The 18,570-nt window shown below is 40.0% G+C and overlaps 7 protein-coding genes across 7 annotated transcripts; 2 read left to right on the top strand and 5 right to left on the bottom strand.

Moving 5' to 3' along the window:
* Positions 1-6,023: 6,023 nt before the first annotated feature.
* HO173_001526 (uncharacterized protein) lies at positions 6,024-9,404 on the bottom strand (the record flags this gene model as incomplete). Its single annotated transcript, XM_037303465.1, has 1 exon — positions 6,024-9,404. The coding sequence occupies one exon, from the start codon at positions 9,402-9,404 to the stop codon at positions 6,024-6,026; it is 3,381 nt and encodes a 1,126-aa protein (XP_037169187.1).
* A 437-nt stretch (positions 9,405-9,841) lies between these two features.
* Positions 9,842-10,151, bottom strand: HO173_001525 (uncharacterized protein; the record flags this gene model as incomplete). Its single annotated transcript, XM_037303464.1, has 2 exons — positions 9,842-10,042; positions 10,113-10,151. 2 exons carry the CDS (start codon positions 10,149-10,151, stop codon positions 9,842-9,844), a joined length of 240 nt encoding a protein of 79 aa, XP_037169186.1.
* A 156-nt stretch (positions 10,152-10,307) lies between these two features.
* Positions 10,308-10,689, bottom strand: HO173_001524 (uncharacterized protein; the record flags this gene model as incomplete). The annotated part of the gene is made up of 2 exons (XM_037303463.1): positions 10,308-10,472; positions 10,525-10,689. The coding sequence occupies 2 exons, from the start codon at positions 10,687-10,689 to the stop codon at positions 10,308-10,310; spliced, it is 330 nt and encodes a 109-aa protein (XP_037169185.1).
* A 471-nt stretch (positions 10,690-11,160) lies between these two features.
* HO173_001523 (uncharacterized protein) lies at positions 11,161-12,573 on the bottom strand (the record flags this gene model as incomplete). The annotated part of the gene is made up of 1 exon (XM_037303462.1): positions 11,161-12,573. The coding sequence occupies one exon, from the start codon at positions 12,571-12,573 to the stop codon at positions 11,161-11,163; it is 1,413 nt and encodes a 470-aa protein (XP_037169184.1).
* A 481-nt stretch (positions 12,574-13,054) lies between these two features.
* On the top strand, positions 13,055-13,336 carry HO173_001522 (uncharacterized protein; the record flags this gene model as incomplete). Its single annotated transcript, XM_037303461.1, has 2 exons — positions 13,055-13,090; positions 13,151-13,336. The coding sequence occupies 2 exons, from the start codon at positions 13,055-13,057 to the stop codon at positions 13,334-13,336; spliced, it is 222 nt and encodes a 73-aa protein (XP_037169183.1).
* Positions 13,337-13,541: 205 nt separating this feature from the next.
* HO173_001521 (uncharacterized protein) lies at positions 13,542-14,261 on the bottom strand (the record flags this gene model as incomplete). Its single annotated transcript, XM_037303460.1, has 5 exons — positions 13,542-13,675; positions 13,742-13,923; positions 13,973-14,087; positions 14,137-14,174; positions 14,251-14,261. The coding sequence occupies 5 exons, from the start codon at positions 14,259-14,261 to the stop codon at positions 13,542-13,544; spliced, it is 480 nt and encodes a 159-aa protein (XP_037169182.1).
* A 1,138-nt stretch (positions 14,262-15,399) lies between these two features.
* On the top strand, positions 15,400-16,473 carry HO173_001520 (uncharacterized protein; the record flags this gene model as incomplete). The annotated part of the gene is made up of 2 exons (XM_037303459.1): positions 15,400-15,798; positions 15,856-16,473. The coding sequence occupies 2 exons, from the start codon at positions 15,400-15,402 to the stop codon at positions 16,471-16,473; spliced, it is 1,017 nt and encodes a 338-aa protein (XP_037169181.1).
* Between the last annotated feature and the right edge of the window lie 2,097 nt (positions 16,474-18,570).

Here is an 18,570-nt window from a genome sequence, read left to right as displayed (position 1 = left end):
AACTTAAACTCTATAATTAAAATAGTATACGATATATACTCTTTATTTCTAACTTCGATACTTACTAGAATTAATACACTTTTTAATAAAATAAGTATTAATTAAAATTAAGTATAGCTTAGTATTTATAGATATTCATATAAGCCCTTTAATTTCTTTATATATATCTATTAATTTATCTTTTTATAGCGATTAAAGTAGAAGATATTAAGTCTAATAATTTATTATAATAAATATTAAATATTAATAATAATAATAATATTAAAGAGTCTTAATATAGATTAATTAAGCGGCGATTAGACTTTTAACTAAAATAAAAAGCGAAGAATAAGCTTAATAAAAATAAAAATATTAAGAGATCGCGATAGCGAATAAATATATTTATATTTAAGAAGAAACTAATTAAGAAAGTAAAGAAAGTCGATATCTTAATTATTAATTACGCTATAGCTCGTAATAAGTGTAAAGCTAGATATATTAATATATCGTAATTAAAATAAAAATAAGCTTTTAAGAAAATTAGATAAAATATAATAGATAAGCGATAAGTAATTTTTAATTCTAGTTATTATTCTAGTAGACTTATATTTTAATAGTATTATATAAAAAAAATACGCGAGCGTAATTTAAAGAAAGTCTAGAGTTTCGCTTATCGCGCGAATTATTATATATATAAATAAAGATAAAAGCTCGAATTAGAAGGAAATAAATAATATCGAAGCTAAATAAGATATAAGTATTAAGAATAATTTTATTATACGCGCTAATAATTAAGTAGACTTTATCTTTTAAACTATTTAAAAGCGCGATATAGAATTTAATAATAAGCTCTATTATAGTTTAAATATAAAAGTATTAACGCGTTAATTAATAAGTATTAAGCTATTATAAAAATCTTAAAATATTAAATACGATTATATCTAAAAGATAAAATTATAAATCTTTATTAATATATAATTAATCTAATATATAGTAATAAAAAGTTTACTATAAAAGCTACGCTATCTAAGTTAATACTTTAATCTTAGTTATTACTCTTACTATTATATAAATAACGCGAAGCTATCTTTTATTCGAGTATATCTAATTCTTAATTCTAATTATTATTATAGATATCGTTAATTCATTCTAGAATTATTAAATCTACTTTTATATACTTTCTATATCTTATCTTTTTTTTAATTAGATAGCGATTAAACTCTAAATTAAAATAAATACTTAGAAGAGAAAAGTTTATAAGTACTTAATTATATAATTTTATTTCTCTTACACTTTTTATAATTACTTAGATAATTAATAATATATAACTATATCTTATAATTATATCTATAATAATTAACTAATTTAATAGCTAAATTATATAAAGATAAATATATTCTTATCTTTAATTTAAACGACTTAGCTAAGATAATTATGAGATTTAGATTCTTTTTCTATAATATAACTCGCTTTTTATATATTATATAAAGATAAATATCTATTTAAATAGAGATTATTAGAGCTAATTATAAAGCGTAATAATAAAAAACTTACTCTTAAACTAACGAACTAGAAAGACTTCTATTATCTTATATAATACTTTAAAAGCGAATCTTTAAATATAATAGCGCTTTAATAGATTTTAATTAAGTATAATCTAACGAATTAGACGCTAAAAGAGAAGCTTCGAGATTATAAAATTAATTAACTTTTAATAATAATAAATCTCGCGTAAAGCTTAAGCTATAGCTCGCGTTAATTATATATAATAAATATAATAATAATTAGAAGAATATACTATCTAATTTTTATTAACGTCTTAATACTATTAAAGTAAAGACGATATTTATTAAAGTAGAAATAATATCTATTAAAGTAACGACGATAGCGATTAAAGCGATAGCGATATCTAATAAAGACTTTACTTTTAACGCTATATCTAGCACTCTAGAATAGTATTAGCTTTTTTAAAGAGCTATTAATAATAGATTAAGTGTATATAAGTTAAGCTCTTCGCGCGATTTATTTACGTATTAGCTTAAAGTTATTAAAAGATAAAAAATAAATATATAACTTAATAACTACGTTATACTTTTAATATCGCTATAATAATATTAAATTACTTAAATAAAAGTCTAATATATAAAGAAGATAGTCTAATAATAAGAAGAGTTAATATAAAAAAGAAAGTCTTAGAAAGAAAGAAGAAGGGAAGAAAAGCTTAGATATTTATTACGTATATTAAATTTTTAGATTACTTTAAATTATCTAGCTTAAATTAGATATTAATAAAATACTTTCTCTTTAATTTTAAAGATTTAAGCTTAAGCGAATTACGCTTATTAAGCGCTATTATCTAATATAATCTTAGCTACTTCTATAATAATTATAATTATTATTATAACCTATATAGATTAAAAGATAAAAGATCTAAGAGAGCGAGCTAGTAAGTAATTATCTTTATCTAATTTAACTAATATTAAACTACTATAACTTATTAAAATTTTCGCGCATTTTATTCTTACTTTCTTATCTTTAAGTCTTACTATCTTTATAGAAATAATTATTCTTTAAATCGAATTCTATAATAATATACTTAAAATAGCGCGCGATATATATCCTCTTTATTTCTAATATCGATACTTACTAGAATTAACGCACTTTTTAATAAAACGAGCTTTAATTAAAATTAAGAATAGCTTAATATTCGTAGATATTCGTATAAGCCCTTTAATTCTTTTATATATATCTACTAATTTATCTTTTTATAATAATTAAAGTAGAAGAGATTAAGTCTAATAATTTATTATAATAAATATTAAATACTAATAATAATAGCGATATTAAAGAGTCTTAATATAGATTAATTAGACGGCGATTAAGCCCTTAATTAAAATAAAAAGCGAAGAATAAGCTTAGTTAAAATAAAAATATTAAGAGATCGCGATAGCGAATAAATATATTTATATTTAAGAAGAAACTAGTTAAAAAAGTAAAGAAAGTCGATATCTTAATTATTAACTACGCTATAATTATTAAAAAGTGTAAAGTTAAATATATTAATATATCGTTATTATAATAGAAGTAAACTCTTAAGTAAATTAGATAAGATATAATAGATAAGCGATAAGTAATTTCTAGTTCTAATTATTATTTTAATAGACTTATATTTTAATAGTATTATATAAAAAAAGCACGCGAGCGTAATTACGAAGAAGTCTAAAGTTTCGCTTATCGCGTAAATTATTATATATATAAATAAAGATAAAAGCTCGAATTAAGAGAAAATAAATAATATCGAAGCTAAATAAGATATAAGTATTAAGAATAATTTTATTATACGCGCTAATAATTAAGTAGATTCTATTTTTTAAGCTATTTAAGAGCGTAATATAGAACTTAATAATAAGCGCTATCGTAGTTTAGATATAATAATATTAACGCGTTAATTAATAAGTATCGAGCTATTATAGAAATCTTAAAATATTAAACGCGATTACGTCTAAAAGATAAAATTATAAATCTTTATTTATATATAATTAATCTAGTATATAGTAATAAAAAGCTTACTATAAAAGCTACGTTATCTAAGTTAATATTTTAATCTTAATTATTATTATCGCTATTATACGAGTAATATAAAGCTATCTCTTATTCGAGTATATCTAATTCTTAATTCTAATTATTATTATAGATATCGCTAATTCGTTCTAGAATTATTAAATATACTTTTATATACTTTCTATATCTAATCTTTTTTTTATATATCGCGAGAAGATAGCTTAAAGAAATATAGCTTATTATATTAAGCTACGATACTTTCGAGAGGATATTAAGAAATATATTAACTTTTCTAAACTAACGATTTAATAAAAAGGCTATAATTATAATACGTATAATTTTATATTAGATAGCGATATCGAAAATACGTAATAGACGTATAAAATCATCGTCGACGGCTTTAATTATAAAGTATCGGCGGATTTCGCGCGACTAATATTAGAGAAAGATAAGCTTTTCTTATTACTAGTAGATATAGCTCGCTTTCTTTTATATATATAGAGTAATAAAATATAATCGTATTTAATTCTATATCTTATTAATTTAGCGTAGTTATTAATTAGAATAATAATTAGAATAGCTACTTCTAAATATAGAAATTCTAATCGAGATATCTTATATATATATTATATTATAATAATAATTTATAATCTTTTATTATAATAGCGATCTATATAGTAATAATAAACTTCAGCTTTTCTTATTAATAGAGTTAAAAAATTATTTAAAATTCTAAAGCTATATAATAATAATTTAATTTTTAATTTTTTAATTATCTTAATAAAGATATAAGCGAAGATCTTTATTATATTCTTTTTTTTTTAAATATAATCTTTACTATATAATTTAAATTCTTTTTAAAAATTTATTATTACTTTAAATAGTAATAGATTTATTATATAATAAATAATTAAATATATAATAATCTAAATTAAGTATAATAATTCTAGATTTAAAAAATATATAAAAGTTATATTATTTTAGCTATAATATTTCTAAAATAATATTAAATTATTTTAATAAAATAATTAAGTATTAAAGTTCTTTTATATAATCTTTTAAGATAAGTTTTATTAAGACTATATATATAATATTAAAAATAAAAGTAAATTAATTATCGACTAATTATAATCTATAAAATTATATTAAAATTATTTTAAATAATTTATTTTTTTTAATAAAAGATATATTTATTAAGCTTAATACTAAAACTCTAATATTCGAGAAATAATTAATCTTAATTTATTTTATTAATATAATAATTTTTTATAAAAGTTTAATTAGTATTTATTTTATAAAGAGACTTTAATAGCGATAATATATATAAATAAAGAGATAAAAGTAAGTATTCTTCTTCTTTCTAACTTATAATTTTTATATATAAAACTTTCAAATCTTTAATAACGACTTAATTAGAAATATTTAATTTTTTAATTTTTATAATAATTTAATAAGAACGTTCTTCTTAACGTCGACGACTTTTAGAATTATATTAATTTATTTTTTTATTAATAAATCTACGTTTTTATATAAAGTACTATTATTACTAAAATAGTATTTAGTTTTTAAATATTTAAAATATCTACTTTCTTTTCGAATTCTATTTATTAATAATTTAAAATACTTATATTTTTATATATAGAAATTTTTAATAATAATAATATTATTTCTTTTAGTAGAGAAAGTGTTACGCTAATTATTCGAGGGAGTAAAATTCTTATTAATTTTATTAGTTTTTTTTTTATTTTTAAATTTAATATGTTATTAATAGCTTAAAAATTTATATCTAATATTTATAAAAATATAACTAATTCTTAAAAAGTATTAAAAGATTATTCTAAAATATAATATTTTAGATATATAAAGATTAATTATTTTAGATTAAATATTTTATAAATATTAGTAAATTCTAAGAAAGTAATAGTTATAAAGAATTATATATAGATATTCTTAAACGATTTCTTCTTATCTATTACTCTTATATTAAATTTAAAATTAAATATCTTAATATTCGATTTAGTAAATTTTATTATATATTTCGAATATATTATCTAATTCGTTAATTATTTTTTAGATAATTTAATATAGATCTAAGATATCTTTATTTATTCTTATTTTAATAACGTTATATATAATAAATTTATCTGTTCCATGACTGGACATACCGGCAATCGCGGAAGGTTTAAGGCAATCTCTCCAGGCTCACAAACCATTGATGCAGCATGAAGTCAGAGCCTAGCTGTAGAATGTTCCGTTGTATACAGAGGTCTTGGGACCTTAAACAAGATACAGGCACGAATGGATGAGGCGTGATCGACACTAAGCAGGGGTGAGCTCGAGAGTCTCATCACTTCAATCATCGTGTATATTATACATTGTTATAACGGAATTCAAACGGCAAACTTCCATATGAAGCAAAATAACAAAGGGGTATTCGCTCCACGCTGAGAAACTATGCGTACTAAAGGCGGAAAGAAGCAATCCTAGTCAATTGAACCTACACTAGAAACCCCATCCACAGTACCCACAAGCTGCGTATTAATTCCTTGCAGCTCTTCCGCAAATTGATCCAAAAAATTGGCTCTTTTCTTCCATTCATGCTCACGCAATTTGCTTTCCGCAGCCATATCTGCTTTGAGAGATTCAAGGTCAGTCATCTGAGCGGCCTGATGCCTTCCCAGCATCGACAGCTCCTCTCGGAGCTGGTGACGAGGGTACGATCCTGTCTTCGGAGTGTCAGCGACCTGGGCTTGTAGGCCCTCGGTTTGCTTTTGCAAAGTGGTGATTGTCGCCTTATCTTGATGGCTCTCCAAATTGGCGAGCTGGAGTGTATGCTTTAATGAGGCAATGTTGACAGCTGCCTCGTTTTGATCAAGGTCTATACCGACTGAGTCAGTGATTTGCGCTTTCAGCCCCTCGATCTCCTCTTGTAGATTGCTGACTGTCCCCTTGGCTTGTCGAATTTGGATATCAGCAAGCTCAAGCTTGTCCTTAAGCAATGCAACATCCACCACGGCCTCATTTCGGTCAAGGTTCGTGTCCGCTGAATATTCGACAAGCTGGTTGTTTAGCCGCTCGACCTCATTCTGCAAAGCGCTGATTGTCCCTTTATGCAAATGGATTTCCAAGTCTGCAAGCTCGAGTTTGTCTTTAAGAAGAGCAGCATCCACAGCGGCTTCACTTTGGTCAAAACTAGTATCGGTTGAAAGCTCGTCAATTTGGGCCTGCAGATCCCGTATTTGTCTTTGGAGGTCAGAGACTGCTTGTTGATCCTGCTCAAAACGTCTGTCGGCGAGCTCCAACTTGTCTCTCAACAAAGCGATTTCCACTGCTGCTTCACTTCGCTCAAGTTCCTGGTCTCTCATGAAACCCTGTAGAGAGGTAAGCTGACCAACTGCCTCGCTCCGCTTGAGGTTTAGATCATCCAAAGAGGCTTTTAAAGAGGTTGCTTCATCAACTGCTTCACTCCGCTCCTGGTCCACGTCCTCTACAGTTCGTCTGAGACCGTTAATCTCTTCTGAAGCAGTCGCGTAAATGATGCGTAGACTTTGGGTCTCCTCCTCCAATGCTTCACTCTGCTTCTGCTCTTCGTCCTGGAGTGCCCGTTCAAGAGCGGCGATTTCTTCGACTGCAGTAGCGTAGATTGCTCTTAGGCTTTCGAGCTCTTCTTCGTATTCGATGGTTGCAGTCTGGAGTTCTTGCTCATATTTCAAGGCGGCTTCCCTACTAGAGTCCTCTTTCTGAAGATTGAGGTCTCTCAACGTCATTTCCAGTGAAGCCACGTTACCAGCGGCAGTCTCCAATTGATTGTGTAGTCGCGCTGTTTCCTCCTCGTGTTTCTGGGCTGCTTCTCGTAAGTCTCCTTCCTTTTTGAGCGATCCATCCTCAAGCGCCTTGTATTTGGCCTTTGCTTCCTCAAGCTCCTGGTCATATTTGGCGGTCACCCCGCGGAGCTCCTGCTGGTATTCGTGGTCTACACGCTCTAGTTTTTGCTCATGACCTGTGGCTACGTCCCCAAGCTCTTGCTGATGTCTTTTGATTACAGCGCTGAGCTCTTCAATTTGAGAGGTTGCACTCGCGAGTTCCTCTGTGTGCTTCGCTATGATAGCCTCAATTGCTTGCTGAGTTCTTATAGCTGCGTTACCTAATGCTTGTTCATTTGTTGTGACGATCTCCCCGAGCTCCCCTTGATGTTTTGCTGTCATAGCCTGGATTTCGTGTTGATGGTTTGTGGCGAAAGTTCCTGACGCTTGTTCGTCTCTCGTGGTGGCAGTCTTAAGTTCTTCCAGATGCTTTGCTTCTAAGGATTGGGACTCTTGCTGGTATTTTGCGGCTGCGTCCCCAAACGCTTGCTCCTGTCTCGCAGCGGCCGTCTCGAGCTCTTCTTCGTTTTTGACTATGAGAGCCTTGATCTTTTGCTGATATTTCGAAGCCGTATCTGTAAATTCCTGCTCATATTTCTGGTTTGCATCGCGAAGTACTGTCTGACGCTCCTCTTTTGCAGCATCAATTTCCTGCACGTGTTTCGCGGCTGCGTTCCGAAGCTCTTGCTCAAGGTGGTGAACCTTTTCCTGCAATTCTTCGTATCCCGTGGTAGCATCCCGAAGTTCTTGCTCATGTTGTTCGACCTTGCCCACTAATTCTTGTTCGTTTCTTTTCTTCGCTTCCTTAAGTTCGTCTTTGTCAGCTTGGCGGGCTTTCTCAACGTTTTCTTGAAGTTCCAGGACTAAACTGGATAGATCGCTCATTTCCTTGATCTCCTGATCCCTGGATTGTACCAATTCATCACGTTCCGCTTGAATTGACTCAATCGTTGCTAACACTACCGCCGCTGCTTCATCCAATTCACGCTTGCGCCTGATATGTAGCCCCTGAAATTCGCCTTTGGGAATGAACACTGATTCTTTCCCTTCCTGCTCTCCGCGTTGACCATGGGCAGCTTCCGATAATCTTTGGATCTCCTCGTCCTTCAAACTGAGGACTTTGTTGTGTTTCTCTTGCGTCTTGCAATGAGTGGCTTCAAGATCAGAAATCTTTTTGCGACTATCGTCAACTTCTGATTCAAGAGGCACGATCTGCGCCAGAAACGCAGCTTTCGTCTCTTCGGTTTTGCGTTCATTGGTGGTCTGGATATCCTTGATCTGGGCATGTAGTTGCTGCATTTCGGCATGAAGGTCCCGAATCTCTCCATCTTTGACAGCTATCGTGTGCTTCAATCCCTCACTTCTTTGATGATCCTGCACATCTATTGCCCTTAGGACATCATCGGCGCCATTCTCATCCTTACTGAGCTCATCATTGGCTTGGGTTTCACCAAGCCCATCAGGCTTATGCGTGTCCAATCCTGGCGCAACGCTCTCCGAGCTGGGGGACGGTACCTCATTTTGCGTACTGGTACTGGTAAGACTTCTGCCAGAGGGGGTATTCTTATAGCTTATAACCGGCAGTTTAATTTGTAGTGTGGTCCCCGCCTTCGATGCCCTCGAAGATGATTGTGTAGGTGTTGCAGTCCGTGGAACACGCGCTGGAGTACCAGCCTTCGCACTCTGCGTCGGCTTGACCGGTGGAGTACTCTTGTTTGGACTATCCTTACGAGGAGGATCCGTTCCGCTTGTCGCTGTCTGCCCTGCTCTTGATGTTGTCCTGCCAAACGACGGGGCTTTAGCCACGGTCAACGGCTTCTTGGAGGCATGGACCTTGGACGTTTTACTGAACCCATCGGCATCGAAACCTTGTGTCATACTTTCCTCTGACGCTGTTACGGCGTCGTCTTCCTTCTTAAGATTGCTGCCTGTCCTCGCAGGTCTTTCGGTGGCAGGTTTTGTAGAGTTCGGGGCCGATGATTTGATGGTATGCGACCACATGGTTTAAAAGATCTCTGACAGTATTGAGTGATTTTGCGGAGTCATTCTGTGATTCATCCAGAACAAACTGTGGGCTCAAGAGAAAGCGGCCGCGTGGTTGGATGTGCGCTCAAAGAATCCGAAAGTGAAGCTCGAAGAATCATTGTTTGTATTGACTACACGGACATAAGATGGAACTGATGCTAAATCCGGCGTACTGAATGCCAATTATTGACTACAACATTCGGTCACAATTGCATCCGTTTGACCACCAAAAAAAACTGTGATCTAGTCGAGAAAAATTTCTCTTCATGTGCTAGGTACATCTGATCTCGGTCCAAGCGCCAATTCAATAGACTCGTCCTGCAAAAATGGACTTCAACGAGTCTCTTCGATATCAGCCTTCCTTTCCTTAATTTTATCCTCTGGAAGTTGGAGTGAGCTCTCTTGCGTAGCTCTCATCCATCCGTGGAGTCTGGGTGTTCAGACATGATGGTTGGAGTTGGAGTGAGCTCTCCCCTGACAGTAGTAGAGCCATCGTCATCTTCCGCGTGGACCTTGTCCTGGTTGGTTCTGAAGCTACGACGACAGGCTTGACACGAATTTTGCTGTCGTCTTTGACGCTTCGCACTCCTTAGGTAGGTCGTGGTTGGAGCTCTCTCCATTTGGAGAAGCATAAGGTACTCTGTCAACAAGGATTCCTGCAAAGCGTGAAAATTGTGGACTTACGTAGATGGGAGCTGCCACGACGTTGGTTGAAGAGGCCATGGTGGATTCGGCAGAAGGTTGCAACGTATTAGTGATATCGTCACCGTATGACAGAATGGTTTCTAGGACTTGCGTTTGGTTTGGGGTTATATACAACCTCCTTCATCTTGCAGACCAGAAGATCGTCCATGCCGCCTGAAGAAAACTTCTTTGTACCTATGCGAGATGCTCCAAGGCTGCCATTGGTTCGACGCCATCTCTGCTACTGAATCGACGGAAAGGATTCTTCTTGATAAAATCTGTGTTCGAGTGGATCATCTCGTCGAATATCCGTCCGCCGACGAGCCTAGTATGATGTTGTGTTTGACTCTTGAATACGGTCTTTGATTCTATTATTACGAGACGCTCGAGCTCAATTCGGAGATATATTCACGTCATATTCAATGAGGCGTTTCACCCCATAGACGATACCCTCTTCGATAATGGTCATGCTTTTACCCACGTTGAACAAGTTACCCCAAACATCTACTAAACGTTCCAATTCGGTCAGGGTGTCGCGGAACATTAGGAAGTCCACCTTAAATTGTGTGGTGGGCATGCTTGCTGCTGATTCAGAGACACCCAATTAGCTTGACAAGATCCCCTGTAACGTCGGGAAACAGCACAGTTCCGCGAAAACTTGTAGTAGGTCTCCAACAGGGTCCAATAAGGGATCATTTTAGATTGAAGAAGCTTACCTTGTCAAAATTCAACGTGGTAACCCATGGTGTGGGTAAAGAAGTTGTTTCTGTTTGATGTGGGGTATTGAAGCCGATGGAAAGCGAGGGAAGGGTCGAGCTTTTTAAAAATGTTGACATTGTTCTTAGCCAAAAAGCGTTTATGAGATGTGGTTGGCGTCGCGCAGAATGTCGGAGGGCAAAGACAAGAAGCAGAGAGCTTTATTTACAATGTGCGTGATAGTTTCAACTATATTTGCGTCTTTTATGTCCATAAAAAACAGCATATACACAAACCTCAAAATGATCAGATCTAGACCCAACCCAGCATCCAAACGGATGGCTGCCATTTCTCAATTTTCGATGGGCTTGCAATATTCGCTCCACACTGGATCCGTCTTCAACTTCTCCATCACGTGGGGCTCTAACCCAATCATGACTTCAAAGCCACCTCCCTGACTCTCAGGCAGTGCGGGTAGGATAGTCTGCAGCCCATTGAACATACCCAGCTTTGGCGCCCTGACTCTCTCGCACTTCCCTCCCAGTGCTTGTCCCCAGTCACAAGCATAGAGCGGAAACGCAGACCAAGAGGTCTGGACAGTATCACGGCCCAGTAAATCGACAAAACTACGAGGAACAAATCGCCGATAATCGGGGACATTATGAATCGTTGCTATGAGGGAGTCAATGTAGGGTGCTGTGACTTTCATGATTGATTGGCGGATCATAAGTGCCATTGTTGAAAGGCTACCAGGAACTAAGATACTGCTGATTGGGAGGTAGTTCGTGGCAAAGCTCAAAGCACAACCGAAGTAGTCGGGAGGCAGAGGGGGCTCCATCTTCGGGCGGCCGTTCACAGCGACTTGGCAGCAGGACAATGGTTCGTCTTTGTATTCAGTCCCTTCGTAGGTGACTACCATGAGCGATCGCCAGATGAGAGCGCTTACAGCGTCGTTGGTGGACACCCACATGGGCTCCTTTGCATGAGTCTCCGTCTCAACGACCGGTGTAGCGGCCGCTTTTAGAGCTTTAAGAGAAGCAGGAGAGATGTGAAAGACTTCCACCTTGAGAGGAATTGTCGCAAATGGCGGTGGGCCCGTTGGTAGCTCGGGGAGGAAAACATATTCGGGATGGTCTGAGAGTAGGCCTCTGTATTCTGGACCGCTCTTGTGCAGCCTCAATTTGTTGTAGATGTCGCCAGAAAGCTTAGAACCGGCTTGACTCTGACTACTAGGATTCTGGACGAGCAGGCAATTCTGTGCTAGTACTCGTAGAGCTGTCGCCAGTGCAGTACCATCCATGATCAAATGCCAAAAGGATATCCCGAGCAGCCAGCCCCCTTTAATGAAGTTGGCTTGCGCCGCAAAGACTGGGCACTTCTCTCCCGGAGCTGGCATACAAGGAGTCGCCCAGAAAGTTTCATCGTCAAATGTTGAGAGTGGAAACCGATTAGCTTTGAGATTGTCGTAGTCCAAGGACGATGATGTAAGATCCTTGACGAAGAGCTCCTCATTGCCTCCTGGAACGACATCTTTCTTCCCTGGCTGCTTCTCATCATCGACCGGTACCAGTTGCCCTGTCAAGACAGGCAGATCTGAAAAGGTCGCTTTGAGACCTTCACGGAGAATGCCTGTAATCTCCTCTTTCTTGTAATCAGATGGGAGCTTAAAGCAGTAGAGGCTGCGATTCCAATATGGCGGACATGACTGCTCAAGAGCAGAGACTCTGGGCTCTCCTAAGCCCAGGTTATCGGCTATGCTCCCCATGTTACAACACTGTCAGTGGCCGTTGGAAAAGCGGCGAAGAGAAAGTCAGGTGCTGGAAGTACAAGTAGAGGTTGGTGATTAGGAGATTCACATTGAAAAGGTAGCCTATTAGAATAGTTGCAATTGCCACCTACTGTACCTCTATGGTATCTCAGAACCAAATTCCTGTCCTCGAATGAGAGCACAGGAGGGGTAATTGTAACTAAAGATGCCATCTCATCTCAGTGTTTCCACTAACAACGCGACCGAAAGATATCTAAGGTAGGTTGAGTCCGGTGGTGACGGCGCCACGACGCCAGTGATGTTAATCTTCTGTTCTAAAAGCTCATTGGTTCGCGCTTACCAACACTTTTAGCTAGGCCGCCATGGATAACGTCGATAAGCTTGGTCTAAAGTAAGGGAACGGAACCTTTCCCCGAGCCTCTAGGCCGGTAAGTGCAGCCGAGAACATTGGGCCGGCACGCGGCACTCACTCCATCACATGAAGAGAACACTAAATCTTCAGACAACCACCACGGTAAGCCTGAGTACATATCATTGACCGTAGATCTGCTACTGACATTTTATACAACATAAGATCACTATACTAGTAGACAGCAGCGACGAAGAGATTGTGGATGGACCTTCTAGCTTGCCATTGGGAAATGCCATGACCAATGGCGGTGCACAAAGTGAGACGATTGGCAGTGAGGACTCCATACCTGATGAAGATAAGGACGAAGACGAAAGTGGAGAGGTGGCTTATGTCCGGAACGGATCGTAGGGCATAAGTTGGCGCAAGTCCGCGAGAGAACAGATCTTGTGTGTAATGTGAACTGAGATGCTTCCACCAATGCTAATGCCGTGTTCAACCTCAGCAAGGGAATCATAACTCCAGCTTTCGCCATGAAGATACCCCCTTCTCAATATTCAATGCTAATCCAAGGCATTTACAACATAAATCATTTACTTATAGTGCATGAGGGAGCTCAAACCTCCATCTGCCCCGCCGGTTCTTCATCACCAGAGTCGAATTCACCTACCGAGCTCATCTCGCTTTCGGAATCCTCATCCTCCCCAGCTTCGTCCGCGGCATCCTTGGTGGCATATTTTGAGACATACTCTGAACCAACATGTTAGCTAGGATTCTTCCATCGTTTGCAGTCAGCCCCAAACAGGGCCAAGTTACCTTTGACTTTGATATCATATGTCTTTGGATCTCGCATCAGAAGCGCGGCCGCTTCTCCGTTCAAAGGATCTGTAGGATTTGGGTATCGTAGGAGCTGCGGTAGGAAAACTTCGAAAATGTTGATCATGTCAAACATTGGAGACCAGGTCTGGTTGATGACATCGAGACATACAGACCCAGAACTAATCGTATCAGAGATACATTCCTTTCCAGACGGAAGATTAGTCTTACATCTCGTCAATGTTTGGGTGGAATATGCGGTTGACAAAGCCGATGCTTGGACTTTTGTATGGGTACTGGTCTGGAAGTTCTACGTGGACCTTCCATAGGCCGCCTTTGAACGGTGCTATACATTATAAGCCAGAGGCAACCAATGCCTCATGTGTCCGACATACTTTCTTCCGGCCCCTTGAACCGGACGTAGAACTCTTGCCTGCGGTAGATATTGTCATAAGCATTCGATCGTCACCAGAGATTTCCGTGCCCGCTATCAAAGGTAGTAGACATACACTGTCTTCATGTTAGTGTTCGTGCTCCCGCCACCATACTGCAAGTCACTCACTGTTATCGTTGACCAAAGTCACTTCATAGTCACTCATCAACCTGCAATACCGGATGAGCCTCAGGTAAAAAGTAGTTGTGCTATTGATCTAGCCGACTAGAGGGGAGCGGCGCCGGCAGTGGAGAGGGTTGCATACATCCTGAGACGAGTGTCAGTACAAAGCTACACTTTCCAAGGGAGGAGCGTGGTTACTTCATGACCTATGCACCAGAAAAAGCACCATCAGCACACCCATGTCTTCTTCACCTAACACTGCCTCTTATTATCCCACTTACATCCGTCTCGATCCTTCTCTTTGGACTGCTCATCCTGCCGCCTGTTTTTCCAAAGTTTGTGGACAGCCGACAGTCCTGTGTAGGTTCTCCACCAGGCAGTCTCTTTAATTTTTAACCAAAGAGAACGCGGCTTCTTTGTATGACGTGTGATGTATTTCAGGAGAGCAGAGAATCTTAGAGCAGACGCCTTGGAGCGGTCCGCAAAGCGTTGAATATATACTTCTTGTATGTTTGGTGTTCTGGTAGCTTCTTCAATTTGCTTTAGCGTGACAGTAGTACGTAGCAGCTTCAGAGATCATGTTGTATTGGCCAGTTGGAAGAGGAGGGAGGGTTGAAGTACGAAACACAAAGGACGTTAGATGGGCGGTCACGCAGCAGCTCCCCGCAAGAGGCGGCCATTCACGGCACCAACACATGGAGTGCTAATGCCAAGCCCGAAGATGCGCCGACGGCTTGCAGGTTCAGATTGCCATCCAGGCGCGAAACACGCCTTTACTTCTACAATTGTCTACAATCAAAGTCGAATCGTATCTAACAGTATCAAGTCGCGCAATTGTTACGTTCAATGCTCAGCAGCGGCCATCGGTTCCTGATCATTCAGCACTAAGCCTAATTCAAACTCTGCCGGAGGACCGAGGGTCATGAAAGGAATTCCACCGACAGGTATCAAAACTTCGACGCACTCACCATCATGGCTTCAGCATTAATAAACCGCTCGCCCAACACCGCAACAATGGATCTGTCATCTTCATCACGAGCGACTCGTCGAGCTCATCTATCCATACCATTCAAAATTTCTGCGAAAGAACCAGGTTAAAGCAATGGCTCAGCGCATCATGCGTCCACACACACTTCAGAAGACACTGAAATCCACATTCTTGCCTGTAACGGTCGCTCCCACTCGTCCGGGCGCAATCTCACTCTGTCAGACTCGACACAGCTCACACTCGCCGTTGGGTGCTCCTCCAGCGGCACCAAGGAAGAAGGTTACAATCAATACACTACAAGCCCTCTACAAGAAGGATGAACCTATTACCATGTTGACGGCCCATGATTTCCCGAGTGCTCATGTCGCCGACCATGCTGGGATGGATATAATACTAGTGGGAGACAGCCTAGCAATGGTTGCATTGGGCATGGAGGATACAAGCGAGGTGGTGCTTGAAGAGATGATACTTCACTGCCGGAGCGTTGCACGTGCTACCAAGGCTGCTTTCACTGTAAGGTTGGCTTGAAATATCCTCGACTTCCACACATGTGCTCACACTTCTCCATAGATCGGTGACCTCCCCATGGGCTCCTACGAAATAGCCCCCGAGCAAGCTCTCGAATCCGCAATCAGAGTCGTGAAAGAAGGTCGAGTTCAGGGCATCAAACTCGAAGGTGGCCTAGAGATGGCCCCTACGATAGAACGGATCACGCGAGCTGGCATCCCAGTCCTAGGCCACATCGGTCTTACACCTCAGCGTCAAAACGCTCTCGGAGGCTTCCGAGTCCAAGGGAAGACAACTCTCGGCGCCCTCAAAGTTCTGGAAGATGCCGAAGCTGTACAAGCAGCCGGATGCTTCGCCGTTGTCCTGGAGGCTGTACCCGCTGAGGTAGCGAGTCTGGTCACGAAGAAGCTGAAAATCCCTACTATCGGCATTGGTGCTGGCAATGGGTGCTCCGGACAGGTACTCGTCCAAGTCGATATGTCCGGCAACTTCCCACCAGGCCGCTTTCTCCCCAAGTTCGTCAAGCAGTACGGCGATGTCTGGGGCGAGAGCATGAAAGCTATCCAAGCCTACAAGACCGACGTGAAGAGTCGGGCATACCCTGCTCCGGAGCACACCTATCCCATGCCGGCAAAAGAGTTCGCGGAATTTGAGAACCTTGTTAAATCCAGAATTATCTGATGCCCCCGTCTGATTTCATAATACCATATACCCCATGTCGGTCGTTTGCTTACCTCACAGCGTTTCGGCAAGTTTCTGGTATCTCCCTACACGGTCCAATGACCATATTTGCGTGCATGCCTGCGGCGTTTGTGGGAAATAGATAGTGTTGCACCTAGATAGATGAGCATGAATCCATGTGAACAAGTCAAATAACCAACTCACCCTTTCGCTTCCTGCGTCCATGCAATGCCTTCCGCAAAGGATCAAATACCATCACGCCCATTGCCGACCTCATCCAAAAGCGGGCGTCATGGAATAGGCCACGATGAGCTGATCATCCGTCTTGAAGCACTGCAAACCATCCTATCAGCCCAGGTTCCAAAACTTCATACCACTCCCTTCCCCTCCCACCACCCTCCCTCCACAACTCCCAAAAAAGACCAGCGACTCACCCTCCACAACCCCCCCACCCCCTCATCCAGCCCCGGCGCAAACACACTGTTCACATAGCAAAACACCCCCCCACCCCCCCCCCCCCCCCCGCCATCCACCCCCTCCATCCCCTTCAACTTCTTCCCCAAAAAGCTCACCACCGTCTCGAACCGATTCGCAGCGCTGACTCTGAAAATCTTCTGCCGCAAATGCGGCGCGGAGCCTACGGGCTGGAAGCGGATCGTCACTGTGGATGAACGGGGCACACCCGCTCGCATCAGCCGGGTGCCTCTCTCTCTCTCTCTCTCTCTCTCTCTCTTCGGAAAGCGTAAACGGGTTCGAGGACGCTTATGGGAGGGCGGGGACGACTGACCTTTGGAGGGGATGCCGTCGACGTCGTCGCGGGCTTTGGCGAGGGCGGTGGTGGCGTCTTGGGGGAGGGAGGTGAGGATCAGGGAGGCGGAGAGGGGGAGGGGGAGGGTGGCTGCGGCTTCGGGGTCTTCGTCGGGGATGGGTGGGGATTGGGGTGGGATGGGTGAGGAGGGCATGATGAGGGCGGGTGGGTTGGTTCGGAGATGAGGTTGTGGAGGATGGAAATATGTGGTCGGAGAAAGCGGAGTGTTTATGCGAGAGCACGTTTGATGGGATGGACTCTACGACACAATCGCTATTGACCGACTTTTATCCCCCCTATGGCTTGATTTCGTTTTCATCTCTTGTCACCAAAATAGGCCAAGCAGACTGTCTATGATTGAGAATGTGCTGTCGTCCTCATAGCTCTCTCCCCGCAGCATGAGTCTTTTCAAACATAAGAAACCTGCCCCATAACACGACACTCTCTCCCCGCGCTCCTTCTCAATCCCTTTCTTATCATACGCAATCGTACTCGCAAATCCACTCTCCAATAACCTCGTCGCACCATCTCGCAGCGTCTACGCGTCTGGGTCCTCACCCGTGAAGCTGAGCTGCGGATCCCAATCTCTAACCCTCGCAGCTTCTTCCCGTTGGAGAAGCCACGTTTTCAAAATCATTCTCATCGGCGGCAGTCTGATGGCTCTTGTTCGTACCTTCAGTGTCCCATCATTTGATGTGCCGGTGCCAGACTAGTGCATTGGCTGATAGTCCAGGGTATGAATCGAGGTATCGGAGAGCCTTCAAAGGTCGTCCATCAATGATCCTCACATGGGCTCTGGCTTTTGCAATTAGGCTTGTCGGAATGCCAATCGACTTTTTGGCATGCTGGGGAGCGGTACCGTTATGGCAACGGTCGCATTCCTTGAGGGGCTTGTTGCGTTGAGAGACGGCCTAAGCCTGTTGTGTCTGTCGAATGCGCCACTTCTGGAACGTCCTGAGCTGCAAACCAAGGTTTGTGAGGCCCTCACAGTCCCTGCAAAGTGAGTAGGCCCTGAGGAATGAGTAGAATATCTAGGGTGATAGAGCCGTCTCTAGTAGTAGGATAGGACGCTGAGTTACAAAACTTTGATTAGGCAAGTGCTTCTACTTACTCCCGTCCTGTCGTCCTCCGATGCAGTACATTATCAAAAGAAAGCTCCTTGTAGATGCATGTCAACTATATACAGGCACGCTCGCCATGATGCAGATGCAAGGGTCACCGCAATGCAGAATGGTATAGTAAGTAGGCAAAGCAACCCTTTTGTAACGCCGAGCCACGGTGGAAGGAAT

This window comes from Letharia columbiana, assembly GCF_014066305.1.
Source record: "Letharia columbiana isolate WasteWater2 chromosome Unknown Sc0000003_s0, whole genome shotgun sequence".
NCBI lineage: Eukaryota > Fungi > Ascomycota > Lecanoromycetes > Lecanorales > Parmeliaceae > Letharia > Letharia columbiana.
The sequence above is the reverse complement of the archived record's forward strand: the minus strand, read 5'-3'. Positions and strand labels throughout refer to the sequence as shown.